Source organism: Podarcis filfolensis (assembly GCF_964270895.1).
Source record: "Podarcis filfolensis genome assembly, chromosome: 3".
In the NCBI taxonomy this organism is placed as follows: Eukaryota; Metazoa; Chordata; class Lepidosauria; order Squamata; family Lacertidae; genus Podarcis; species Podarcis filfolensis.
In genome coordinates this window covers 39987738-40001693 of record NC_139606.1, presented here as the reverse complement: position 1 = coordinate 40001693, position 13956 = coordinate 39987738, and the positions used below count along the sequence as shown (strand labels likewise).

The window sequence follows — 13956 nt, the reverse complement described above, 5'->3', positions numbered from 1 at the left end:
GGTGGAGGAAGGAAGGTGCTGCCTCCAGATGAGGAGGGGGGTCTGAACCCTCTTTTTTGGGGCAAGGGGGTTTGAGGGGAAATGAGAGATCAGAGGCACGGTTTGGGGGGTTACATGTAGGGTGTTTTGAATTGGGTTTTTGGGGGGAGGGGTAATACAAAGCCTTGGCTTTGGGGTGAGTGCGAGTGGGGTGGGTTTTTTAGGGATCAGCTCAGGGAAGCCATTTAGGAAGCACAGGGCAAATTGGGGGTTCTTGAGGGGGTGCGAAGGTGAGCCGCCGCCAAGACCCCTATCTGTATTTTTCTCTACTGCTGTCCTGAGGTTGCTGTTCAGGCGGATAGCAGCCTGCTGCCCGGAGCACGGGGCGCGCTGAAGCAGAGTGCCCCGTGCTTCGGGACAGATATCCTCTTCTCCTCAAAACTACAGTAGGTGCGTTTTTTAAAAGCTCGGGCTTCCCCCGTGGCTGGGGGGGATAATTTTTTCCCTTTATTTCCCCCCCAAAAAACTAGGTGCGTCCTATAGGGTGAAAAATACGGTACTCTTCCTCTAGAATCTCCCTTTTCCACCTCCCAAGTTTTCATCTGGTTTTGAAGTGCCTGTTATATCTAGGCAAGAGAGGAAGAAAACCAGCTTCCATTATTTCACAGCATTTGTTCACTTGCTGCTTGAAGAGAACAACGTTTGTTCATCAATTTAAAAGGCTCCCAACTAGCTGTTCCAAACCCTGTCCAGATTCAATAGTATTGGGATGCTCCTTCCATAAGCATTTTTTTGCTCTCTCTCTGTCACATGCACAGCTTTATCACATCACATGAATGAGTTGTAGTGGTGCCTGCTGCTGGGTGGACAACACAAAAAACCCTTAAATCCATATCTGGATGTGCTGGATACTATGAACTCAGAGCCATAGCCTCGCGGTCTCTTCTAACTGTGATTCTATGATTCCATGAAACTGAAACATGTGCACCCAGGAAGGCTGAAGAGATTCATGGAACAGCCATGCTTCAGCAGATAAGAGCTTGCCTCACTATCTAATGCAGTGGTTATACAGTTAACTTATTCCTGCAATACGTCATTTGAAAACTATAGATTTGGTGTAAATGCAATTTTTTAAAAAATTAAAATAAATGTGAGTTAACAGAAGGCAAAGAATCTCCACTTACTGTACTGCGAAGCTTTTCCAGGAGCAGGTTCAGCTGAGTCTGTAAAAGCAAAGGAAATTGCATCAAAATGGAGAATGGGAGATTAGGCACACAGGACATAGATTGGCGTGGCCAGGTTTCATGGGGGGGGCAGAACCTCAGTTAGTTAAATATTTTTATTGATTTACCGTATTTTTCGCCCCATAGGGCGCACCGGCCCATAGGACGCACCTAGTTTTTTTTGGGGGGGGGGAATAAAGAAAAAAATTACACACACACACCCCGGCGCGGGGCCTCTGACCCCTCTCGCTCTCCAGGCTTCAGCGAAAGCCTGCATTCGCCCCATAGGACGCACACACATTTCCCCTTCATTTTTGGAGGGGAAAAATGCGTCCTATAGGGCGAAAAATACGGTACTTGATGGGGGCAGCTGCCCCCCCCGCCTCCTCCCAGGCTACACTCATGAGGACACATCATTACTTGCATGCATCACTTAGCACGAGCTCCCCATGCACACATGCACTTGCTCAAATGGAGGTGAAAAGGAGAATGAGTGCATAGGATCTGTCAGTCCACGATACCAACACCTTCACTTGCTACTCGTAGTCAAACCGCATTAGCAGCAAGTGAATTAAGGTGGGAAGCAGCAACGCCATACCATACTACTACCAGAATTCTTCCACCCGACTTCATACGTACAACTTGGTACATAAATGCTTCTCTTACCCAAGTGGCCTTTAGGAATGTCTCCTTTCTATGCAATGGAAAGCACCACCAATTTGCTAAATGTGAGCTACTCTTTTAAACACTGAACACAAGGGTAAGCCAATATGGTGCCCTGCAGGTGTTGTCAGACACCAGATCCCATCAGCCCCAGCTAGCATGAGCAGTGGCAGGCGTGGCAGGGGGCTTTGGCCCAACGAACCTGGAGGGCACCACTTTGGCTTCCCCTTGACTTACACTACGCATTCACCTGGCACATAGATATCCTGATCCATGTTATTAGATGAACCTTACATGGATTAAGTGGATGGTGTATGATCAGACACAGTATCCCAAATGATGAGGGGAGTCTTGTACTTTGCCAGATGCAGCAGATGTTTGCACATAACTCATCAGGAACCAGATAGGTTTCAATAAACACTTTTTTCAGCCATTAGGGTGTGTTGGTCGAAGTTACAAAATGTTTAAAATATAGACTATGCATTGACTTAGTGGTCTAGTTTTTGTTTCAAATGGTGATTCACAAAGCCAATCACCTGCTAATGAAGACACATCCACCACCAATATTTTTTCCCTTCCCCCACGGACCTTCCTTGGCATTGCACAGAGCCCAGGGAAATGCAATTTTCATGTTGGGCAAAAGAGGGTCAACCCATCCAATGACTCACCTGGCATGCACAGAGAAACTTCTTGGAGGAGCAGAGTCAGTTTCTTACCTGGCATTGCAACCGAGAGGCAAAAACAGCAATGTAGGCTTGAGCACTGATTTTTACCTTTCCCTTGCCCCAAAGCCCAGTGAGTAGTAGGAACAGACCTGCTCACCTCCCCAAGTCCTCTGTGCATACTAGCGGACCCTCAGGAAGAGTGGGGTTTTGTTTCATAGCGTGCTGGGTTTGGCAGAAGCCAGAAGCAGGGAGCATCTTCCTCACCTGTTTAGCCTAGCACAGAGACTGGCTCTGCTATCCTATACCGTCCCACTTCTCCTGCAACCCTATTCCAGCCACCATTATCAGGCAATTCAAGGGAGCTGGGGGGATGGGAAGGCTTTGTGGCAATCCCAAGTAACAGAGGGATCTTCAGCTAAGCTGAAACACCTTGGCCCTGCTATAAATTTCATCTACCTCTCCGCATGCCTGAAATCCTCCTTTTGCATTTTGATTTTGGAAATACATACCTACACTTTCTACCCATGGAAAATGACTTATCTTTGTAAACCTGTTTTCTATTTGAAAACCAAGCAACATTTTATATTTAACCTCCATCAGTAAAGATTTCATTTGAAATCTTTAAGATGATATTTTAGTTTCCTGTTAATTACGCTGCTTTGGATGAATACTTTATATTTGACTTTCTTTTGTAATGTTTTCTTTTGGATTGTTTTATTTGCGTACTTTGAGATTTCCCCACCTTAAAAATGTAAAGCAGGATGGAAATGAAATTATTATTAATAATAATGATGATTCACAACTCCCATTCATTCTAACCAGGAATGATGGGAGCTGTGGTCCATCATCATTCATGTTGGCTACGCCTGATTCTACAGTGTGTGGCAGCCTTTCTCCAGAGTTTCACAAAAGGAGTACTGCTGGAGGAGAAAAAGAACTAAGGCAGATTTCATACATATCTTCTGGGATTGCACAAAAGCAAAACATCTCGGAGTTATAATTTTGAATATAGCAGGAAATCACCAGCTTTGCATTACCAAGAAATGCAAACACAATCCTTCTTTGCATGCAGTGAAGTTATAAATCCCTATCTCTAATTAGTAACTACTCTTTTGATTATGGCGAAACTCTATACAGCCCAGCAATCGAAAAATAAAAACCCTCCAACCAACCCACAATGGCTGAGGAAAGCTTGGGAATATGTCACAATGATAAAGCTGACAGAAACACTTTAAAATATAATGATCAAAACAAGTTTATGGGCTCTGTTCATTCAACAATCAAATTGCAGGCAAAGTACCCCTGTATATTCTTTTTATGTTAATTTAATAATGTATATTCTTTTTATGTTAATAATATCTCATTATGCAAGCTATTTTCTCCAACCATTTTCTCTCTTTCCATTTTTCTCAATATATTTTACTTTGCCCTCTATTTGGATGATTGTGGTATTTAATTTAAAATTTAAAAAACGAAAGTGAAAAAGAAAATGAGCTTTCCCCTCCATCTCTAACTGAATTGAACCCAAGTCCCTTTGCATGCAAGGCACACAGTCCAACCCTGAGCTACTGCCCTTCCCAGGTCCCACCACAGACTTAATACGTGGTTTTTAATGCATGGGTTGTTGAGGGAACCAGCAACAAAAATAAAAACCCTGCTGTGGAGTGGAGGCATTTTTCTAACGTTACAGGAAGCAAAACTGATGTGCTAGAAATAAGAATTCTGGCTGAAATTACTGCAGTTTGATAAATAATGAGTCCACGAAGGTGATACATTTACCTGCAGCCCTTGGTTTTGCCTCTGCCTGCTTTTCCTCTCAACTCCCCTATAGCTTCCCCTCCAGCCATCCTGAGCTGGTAAAAGCCAACTAAAATAAAAACTGATGAATAGGGAAAGGAAGCAGAAAAACAGAGAAGGCTTAACACAGAAAGAGCAGAAGACACAGAGGTCAGATTTACAGCTAAGAACAAAAGGAAAAATTAGGAAAAGCATCAGATAATACTGTTAGGAGAAGGGCGGGAGGGTGAGAAAAGGAATGCTCAACCCCCCAAGGTTTTTTGGGTTTTGTTTTGTCTTGTCAATGCTATTAATATTTTTAGAGGGTTCAGAGAAATGATAACACTTTAAATCTACTTTACTGTCTCAATGGGACACCCACAGCTAGCTTCTGTTGACTGAAGGGGCTCGCTTCAAATGTGCAAATTCTCATTATACAACAGAAAGCAAAGCTTTTTAAACCACACATTTAGCTCTGATAAGAAGTTGCTTCGGGGTCTGCAATTAATATAGACGCTAAACATACAGTATTAAACTAATACAGATTCCCATTTTGGCAATTCATTCGCTCCCTGTGCAACATTCAATGCGGTGAAGTCTCGGTTGCAACTTTCGGCAGCCACAGCCCAAGAGAAGGTGGAATGACGGAGGCAATGGTGGAAGTGCGTGCAAGTGTGAGTGTGCGACTGAAGAGTCCAAGAAGCCCCACATAAAATGTTGCAGAGGCAGATTGCAAAAGTGGGTGTGTGTGAGAGAGAGAAGCCATTCATGCTGTTTGTGAGTCATAAAAGAAGGGCAAGGAACAGTGAGGCAGAGGGGTGTGTGGAAGAAATGTGTGGTGCAGTGTTACCTGGAGATCGCACAGGCCTTTCTGAAATTCAAACATGGACTACAGAAAACAGGGAGGGAGGACAGAAGGAATACCCCAGTATCCTCAGGGCATGGAGAAATGTTGCTTCAATATCAGGAAAAGGCAAAAAGCCACTGAAGATTTGCCTCAGTTTACTACAGCAAAGGCTATACCTGTCATATCACAAAACCGTTTGAGGTTGCCATTTTGAGCATACATCCTAGAAAATGGAAATCCTGCTGAAACCAGCAGGGATTGCTTCTGAGTAAACAAGGATGGTCTGACAAGAGGAATACATGAAACTGAAACAACTCATGCTGTCTGCCTAACTTTGCAGTCCCGTTGTGTTCATAGAAAATGGAAAGGAGTCCCGAGAAAGGAGAAGGTTTGCCATGCCCATACCTTAAATTTGTTTCCCACACTGATGAAACTAAGCTTCCCTGCTTTTTGTTTATGGTCCTTGTTGTTGTTCGTGTTGGATTCAAAGAGCTGCCGGATAAATTTATCTTTGGATTCACATATAAGGGACTCCAGAGACATATGCAGAGCATCGTTGTTTTTCTCCACAAACTGGGTCTGAGGAAAATAATGAAAATAATGTTAGATAGGAGGGAAAGTTTGCACATGTCTATGCTATCACTTGATCACTGTGGCACCTGGGCAGAAATTGCACATAGGAATATGACACTGCAGACCAAACTTCAATGATTTTAAAAAGCAGAAGCAAAATTTGTTTTACTTCATTAGGTTACACCATTCAGAAACTTTTAGTTGCTCTCACAGTGTTGCCAACTTAGATTAACACCTCTTCCCAATGAAACTTCTTCAATATTCAAATTATCTGGTGGGGTCCTAAGCATGATGTTGAGTTCTTCCTATAGCCTTCGTAGATTCTCACCATGTAGCTGAATATATTTTATCTGCTCAGCCACACGCACAAGGATCTACTACACAACAGATATAAATAATTTATTTTTAAAACTATACAGAAAGATGAAATTCAGTAAATCATGTTCACTTACTGTCTCGTAACATACTGCTCCTGCAAAATGTCTGATTATAAAGCCCTCGTCATCTCGGATATTTCTGTGAACAGCCAGTTTAGATTTCCTGGGTATCTGAAATTTAAAACCAACATTTTATTTATGTTATTTATTTATAGGTGTCATAGAACTATAAAACCATAAAGCACAAAACAAATGACCAACTACGTACATAAAACAGCAAAGAAAATAGATTAGAAAACTACTCTCCCTTGTAAGCCCCATGCATTTTTACATGCCAGTTCTAGGCAGCCATTTTGGCATGCCACAAATTAATGTACTGCTAAATGGCCGCTCTTCACTGCCCTCGTGGTGTTCAACTAAAAAGGGCAAGAAAGTGAAGGCAGCTAAGACTCCAACCACATGGACTGCACTAGATCCTGGTTGGGTTATGTATTTATTAATTAAAATATTAATGCCACACCTGTTGTGTCAAAACAGTTCAAAGCATAGAAAACATACAGAATAGCTTTGACACCTATTAAAAAAAAAACCCAGCAACAAAAACTAAAATGCCCAACGGCAATATCACAGCTATGGGGGTCTTGAATGCCCTCTGAAAGAGAACACTCAACATGCAACTGAAAACTAGCAATGCAAAGGCAGACCACACTTCCTCAGGGACAAAGTTCCAAAACCTTGGGCCCAACATACCCCCCCCAAAAAAACCCCCCGCCTATGAAGCAGATCTTAATGAACAGGTATATGAGAGAAGACATGTATGTTGGACCTGGGCACTTTAGGTCTTTAAAGGTCAAAGACAACTCATTAAACTGAACCTAGAAACAAACCAGGAGCCACAGCCGGCATGTCAAAATTGGTGCCACATGCTTTCTTCAGCCTACTCCATTTAACTGTAAGGAAGCCACATTTTATATTGAGTTTGTGACCAAGGCAACTAGATTGCAATCACAGCCAGAAGGGATGGTGGTCAAGGTTTTATTAGGGAGATAGACATATTCATTTTTGCAATATGATCACATTAGTGGTTTCATTGTAGCTTGGTGGAGTATTGTGTATCGGAATCTTATCTGTATATGTCACTTGGAGAGTTCTTGTGGAAAGTGGCTAAGAAATTAAATGTGATGCACTGCAGATTCTTATCCACCTCCTTTTAAAATTCTGTGACTCAAAGTGTGCAATTGTACTGACTTTCTCCCAGAACCTCAGAGACCAAATGCTTCTTTATGCTTGGCCATGGTAAATAAATCAGGAGTGTACGTTTATAATATTCCCTTTCGTTTTGCTGTAAAGACATATGGAGATAAAACCTGTCATAACTATTGCCAAGGACGCTTCCCTATGGTGGAGTCAACACACTGGGTTTCATAACAAATGGGTTGATTCGGAATTTAAGGTGACATGATTGCTGCCATGGGTGCATCGGGCATTCATCTGTGTAGCCCATCCATTATGTAAAATGGCACCCTTAACTAAATATTTTGGTTATTTTAGAAATATTTTAGATAACGTCCCATTTGTGGAGATGGAAACTTTTTACTAAACCAAGCTGTCATGCGGGAGGTGATTTTTGAGGGTTGGTGAGTAACCAAACATTGCAAAGCAAACATTTCCTTGTTCCCTGCAGTCAATCTCTCTGTCCTTGTATCCTGAATTCACACATTGCAATTAGAAACCAAAATACATATACATGTAATTGTAGCTACACTCTCTCCAAGCAAATGAGCCTCTATAGGACCAGTATTGTCAGTAGGAAAGTATTCTGGAACATCTGACAGAAAAGGGATAATGGGGGAATCTTGGATGTAATGTACAAAGGTTTATTTATGACAATTTATAACTTGGGGTAAACAAACTGATGCCAATATAAAAAAAATAAGCCTACCGAGAGTCTGAAGTGATCTTTGTGCTTCTGATGTACCATTGATGTAAAGTGCTGATCACTTGGCTGGGGAAGCCGATTTTCTTCATCCAAAATGTCAAGAACACCTATTAATTTCCCTTCGATCAAATCTGTTTGCAAGACAGAAGCCAATAGGCTAGTTAATACAGTATATACAGAGTAGTGACAAGAGTGTTACCAAGCAATACAAAGCTTTTACCTTTCCTAAATACATCTGCTCTTGAGTAATCTGCAGAATCTGCCAACCGCTATTCTATTAGCTGATATATTAAGTGGCTTAGCAGTAAACGTCAACAGCCTAAGCAACAAACCTGTGGTTTGTCAACAATATATGAATTCAGACGTTTTACAACAATTAGTTTTTGCAAACTACCTCCAAATTGTGATTTCATATTTTGGTTTATCAGTCCCCCAAACAATCCAGGTTTATAGTGAGGCTCAGAACCAGACCTTAAAATAAACTATGTTTAAGCAAACCACAGTTTCACATTACGTCCCTTCACTAAAATTTCAAAATATGGATCTCTTATCTAATATGAAAGGAGCAGGTGTAAAATACAGAACGTTTTCATTCAAAAAAATCATGTGAAATGGCCCATTTCACCCTCCTGCTGCTTCCAAGAATGTTAAAGGTTAAGGAAAACAAAACAGATATACTACCATTCAATTTCAATGAAAACCAGAGCAAATAAAACTTCTTTTTTTACACAAACGGCATCTCAGAATTCAACATGCATACCTATACAGTCTTGGTTATCTACATAGTGGACTTCATTGACACCTAAACCTTCTTTCTGGTAAAGTTCTTGTTCCTATAATAGAAATAATGAAATTATCGTATGAGTAGAATACTGCTCATCTATCCAACTTCTCATATCCTTTACGTGAGGGCCGAAGGTACATGCTAGCAATGTCACACATGAGTGCCAGCACCATCCCTTGGTTGTATTTCAAGTCAAGCTGATCCTGTGATAGAAGAACGAGTAATGTTCTCAGTGATGAGCCATTTCACAGTCTTAAGCAACCTGAACTTTGTGGCATGAAACAGTTCTGAAATAGCTCGGCACTTTTGCTCAAACTTCCAAAAAAACCAGCAGTCCTATATTTTTCTGGTGCCCTGAACCACCTCCTATGTCATTTGCTTTATTTGTTTCTGGGAATATGATTGTTCAGTATCTCGAACATCAGGCCTTTGTCAAATTGCTAGAGGTGCTATGAAGGCTGACCTTGTTCAAACGATTCCAGCATTGCTGTCTAACTAGCATCACCATGTGCACTGAAGTGGAAGCTGAAAAATAATGTTGTCATTTGGAAGTTTTTCTTCATGGTTTTCAAATCCAGTAGGACATTCAAGCACATCAGTTATATGCATGCTGTTAAATGTTAATGGGGGAAATAAGGCTGATTCAGACACAACTTTTCTGTGCATCTTCATAGAAGGAATTTCAAATCACTATTTTTTCATTTTAAAAAATTACATATATGGGGTATCTACGTAATGCAATTATTTGTGTAACTTTTCTCAAAAGTCCATGAGACTCAAGGAGTTGACTCCTAGAATTGCTACAGGCAAAGATCTGCAGATGTATTGTATCTGCAGATCAGACACTGGTAATAGAAAAACCTCAGTGAAATGACTATAAACAACATGCATCACATTCTAAAATGGTAGCTGCGTTAAACTGTTGTGGCAAAAACAAGAGTCTTGTGGCACCTTAAAGACTAATGGGTTTGTTCACTGAACAGCCTTATTAACTGGTCACTTTAAATACTTTGCTTTCAGGTACTTATCACTGGATTCTCCTGAATTTCACTCTGCATTCATTGTTGTATGTCCCATTCCCACCACCTGCCAAATGAGGATTACACTTCATGCATCTGATGAAGCAGACTGTGGTCCATGCCATAATAAATTTGTTATGGTTGTATACAATTACCTCTTTGAGAATCCTTTCGTTAAAGAACTGCTGCAGCTTCTCATTACAGTAGTTAATGCAAAACTGTTCAAAGCTGTTGTGTTCAAAATATTCTGTAAAATAAAGGAATTAATATGCTTTAAAATCAGTGGGGGCGTCGCTAGGAAATACACTTATTATAATCTTATGTTGGTTTAAGGCACAGAGTTCCAACATTAGGTCTTCCATGCAGGAAACACAGTTGCAATTCAGAAGAGTGAAGTTAGACTATCCCCTACTGTTCTCTTTTAAAATACAAAGGAAGTGCTCAGGTAGCAGCTCTGACTTTCTGACGGTAATTGCATACAGAGTCGTGGACTCAATTCCTCTTCCCACCATGGGAATTCCAGTTGCATCCAAGGCTTAATGAGAACAATTTGTTGCCATATTTCTTTAGATTACTTCACATCTTCCATTAAGCTGAAGACAGGTAACATAGCCAGGGTAGCACAGTGGTTTAAAGAAGGAGCTTTGAAACAGGAACTCAGGGTATCTAATCTCTACCCAGCTTACTTGCTGATCTCCCAGTCTCCGGCTCCCACAGCTCCTTCTGCTATAGGTTGATAACACTGCTTGTTTATTGAATAATACCGCCAGACTACATAGCACTTTATAAAAAGGAAGTGTCACCACAACATAAATGCCAACATCTTGATCACTGCTTTGGGAAGGTTTCCTGGGATCAGGCTTAAGTCATTTGGACTTTTAGCTTCCCCCAATCAGATGTAACGCTCACTCTGCTTTGAATGTCAACAGACTTACACACAACGCTAAGTGATCACTCCAATGGAAGAAATACAGATCACTAACTAGGTCCCAGAGCACGGTCTGAAAGCAGATGATGCAATACAGCAACCATACTAAAGCTAAAGAGCAATTTAGAGTTCCCTAGGCAAAAGACTTACCAAAACCTGCGATATCAAGAACTCCAATGAAAAAACAGGACGTCTCAAAAGGGAAACATTGGTTTACCCTGTTTACCACGTGGTCAAAGAGGTGACTGTAGACAGTTTTTGCCAGAGCATCACGTGCATTGTTCGCCTGTTCTACTTTCAGTGGAACCCTGCATGGTAACAAGAGGATATTTGTTCATTTACGCTCTCCCCATTTTTGGTGGCAAGCCCTCACAACACAACTTCCCAAAACAAATGCAAAATGACTGAACAAAAAAAGATACAATCTTCAAAAGCTTAGATAACACCATAAAGATCTAGCAATATGGTAGAATTTTCTTTTCTTTTTTAAAGCCTTTTTTGTCCTCTTAAAGGCTACAAGAAAAGGGGACAAGTGGAGTTCTTAGGGGAAGGAATTCCAAAAGCATGGGGGCCACCAATAAAAAGGCCGGGAGCCTAACACCCATCAACCTTGGTGGAGGGCCCAATACCAGTAAAATCTTAAGTTTGCTGTTCCAACGTGCATGCATTAAGGCAAAAGACAGGAGTTTCAACACTTGAACATAGCTGTAGGGTACCTGTACCTGAAAATCAAAACGGAATGCGTGGAGTGGTTCATATGCCTTGGAGATAATGCTGGTCTTATGGCCAAGCTGAGCTTGCAAAATTGGAGCTGCTGTGTCTACGGCTCCAATGTGGAGACACCAATTTGCATGAATGGTGTCTCCCCAACATGGGTGCTGTATACACAGCAACGTCAATTTTCATTATAGCAGAGGACTGAAAAATGCTGCCACCCTCATGGAAACTGGGGCAGCCACAGCCACGCTACCTACCTGGATGCATCGGTTCATGTGAAGAAGAAGAGTTTGGATTTGATATCCCACTTTATCACTACCTGAAGGAGTCTCAAAGCGGCTAACATTCTCCTTTCCCTTCCTCCCCCACAACAAACACTCTGTGAGGTGAGTGGGGCTGAGAGACTTCAAAGAAGTGTGACTAGCCCAAGGTCACCCAGCAGCTACATGTGGAGGAACAAAGACACAAACCGGTTCCCCAGATTACGAGTCTACCGCTCTTAACCACTACACTACACTGACCCCAGACAGTCCGCAAGCCCAAAAACAGCCGCATGTGTTAGCATGCATGGAATGCTGCTCTGTGGTGAACTCCTTTAAAAGAGGTCATACATCCTCTCTCTAGGCTCCCTGGAACTGCGTGAAAGCTGTATCCAAATACTGAGCACATAACATCTTCCTTCATTACGTAATACCAGGAAGAGCAGAAATTGATGTACTAATCCCTTGCATATCCTCTAGTTCCACTCTGTGGTAATAGCTAAAGCAGCTCTTTGGCATTGCTCATTTAACCACTTCAGTGCCCTCTGCCTCCCCCCCCCTTTTTTTTTTTACTGTTTACATCCTGTTTTATGTAACAAAGCACACAAGATGAAAGATTGCTATTTAAAATGCTTAAAATCCACAATCGGAAGGAAGCAGACTCAGTTGAAAGTGGGAGAGCATGGAAGATGAAGGAGGAAAGGCCGGATTCAAAACACTGGACCCTGAGGAGAAACTGGAAAGAAGAGAAGGAAGTGTCTCAAACAAGGAAAGGATATTACAGGTATATTTCTTTGAGGGCTGAGCCAAATGTGCTATTCTCAGCACACACAAAAAAGGTGTTTTAAAATTGACCTTCTTCCTGGTAACAATGATCTCATCACACAGCAATTTAGGTTCGGCAATGTGACACCACCCCTGAGGGCAAGAGAGACTTCTTTGGACAATGCCTGTTCAGAAGAATTGCCCTCACTCAGAATTAGTTTTATGGGCTACGTGATGTCACATGATGGGGGGTGGCATGAAATTATAGCCAATCAGGGACTATTGCAGCTACCTAAAACTCAAAATATTGGAGAGAAAGGAGGGTCATCTATAGCCCAACCTCCTGTGAAGAGTGCCTTCTCATTGCAGTAAATAACCACAAAAAATGCACACCCTGTAACAAACCACCAGGAGCAGGGCGTGCCTTTGTGGAAAGTTTGATTCATTTTATTCACAAGCATACAGGTATGCACTGAAAACAGACATAGACACAAAGAAAGCTAACAATGAAAATAGGTTTTCCAAGACAGCTTTTCTGTTGTGATGGAGGGGATAGAAACTTTAAGAGAAAGAGAAAAGAGAAAAACAACTGAAAGCTGCACAGGGAATCTGAACTGTTTTGGGGGCAATTTTAAGCCCAGCCTGTTGAAAAAACACAATCCCATTTGCACCGAGATGCTGACACTGTCAGAGAAAAGGATTAGGAGTTACAGTCCTCTCTACACTGCGCTCTTCTCTAGGTCAACACAGAGAGGAATTGGAGAGAGCCTGCAGGGCAGCTGTCTAGCATTACACCATTCTTAAGGGTATAAAAGGCAGGCTTTCCTCTATCGCAGTAACGCCTCTCCTTTGTGTAAAAACCCTATGTAAAGGCAAGCTGCTGTGCATTGGAATTCCCCGCTATTGCAAACGAAGTATCTAGGAAATGAAGGCTCTGTTCATCTGTTCATTAGGAATGGCTGCAGCTACATTACATTAGAGTGTAATTAGCCTTAATGTACTATCTCTTGATTTATCTTAGCGTAATAGGTACTGACAGCAATCCTATCTTATAAATAGAGGGAAGGTTCCTTTACATTCCCCTTCTGATACGTTTAAGAGCTCAGCGCTGTAATCCTCGTCGTTCATGTCAACTGTCAATCTTTTATATAAGGCACTATGCACACCATAATTTTAGCCCCCCAACCCAAAAAAAACACCCCAGCAACTTTCCACAGTAGATTTCAAAATTAAAGGAAAATTGGGGAAATATTGGAACAAGAAGGAGATAAATTGAAATTGCAGAGTTTTGAGAAATTAAAAGATAAAGTGCGAGACTGGCTTCATTATTATCAAATAAGAGAGGCCTATAATTTGGACAAAAAAATTGGCTTCCAGGTGGAAAAATCAAAATTGGAAACAGAATTGTTAGATCCCAAAACTAAGATACTTTCAAGAATGT

At 41.5% G+C, this 13956-nt stretch overlaps 1 protein-coding gene across 8 annotated transcripts in view; it reads right to left on the bottom strand.

Annotated features, from left to right (window-relative positions):
* Positions 1-13956, bottom strand: part of MYO6 (myosin VI) — a 113235-nt gene that overhangs the window by 34968 nt on the left and 64311 nt on the right. For 7 of the 8 annotated variants that reach the window (XM_083608105.1, XM_083608107.1, XM_083608108.1 and 4 more), the window contains exons 13-19: positions 10924-11081; positions 10001-10092; positions 8803-8875; positions 8046-8173; positions 6179-6274; positions 5559-5732; positions 1164-1202 (exon numbers count right to left, since the gene is read on the bottom strand). In XM_083608105.1, coding sequence (XP_083464231.1) covers positions 1164-1202; positions 5559-5732; positions 6179-6274; positions 8046-8173; positions 8803-8875; positions 10001-10092; positions 10924-11081 — 760 coding nt within the window. Of the gene's footprint in view, positions 1-1163; positions 1203-5558; positions 5733-6178; positions 6275-8045; positions 8174-8802; positions 8876-10000; positions 10093-10923; positions 11082-12445; positions 12487-13956 lie in introns of those variants that run through there. The other variant, XM_083608112.1, reaches the window with a different exon arrangement.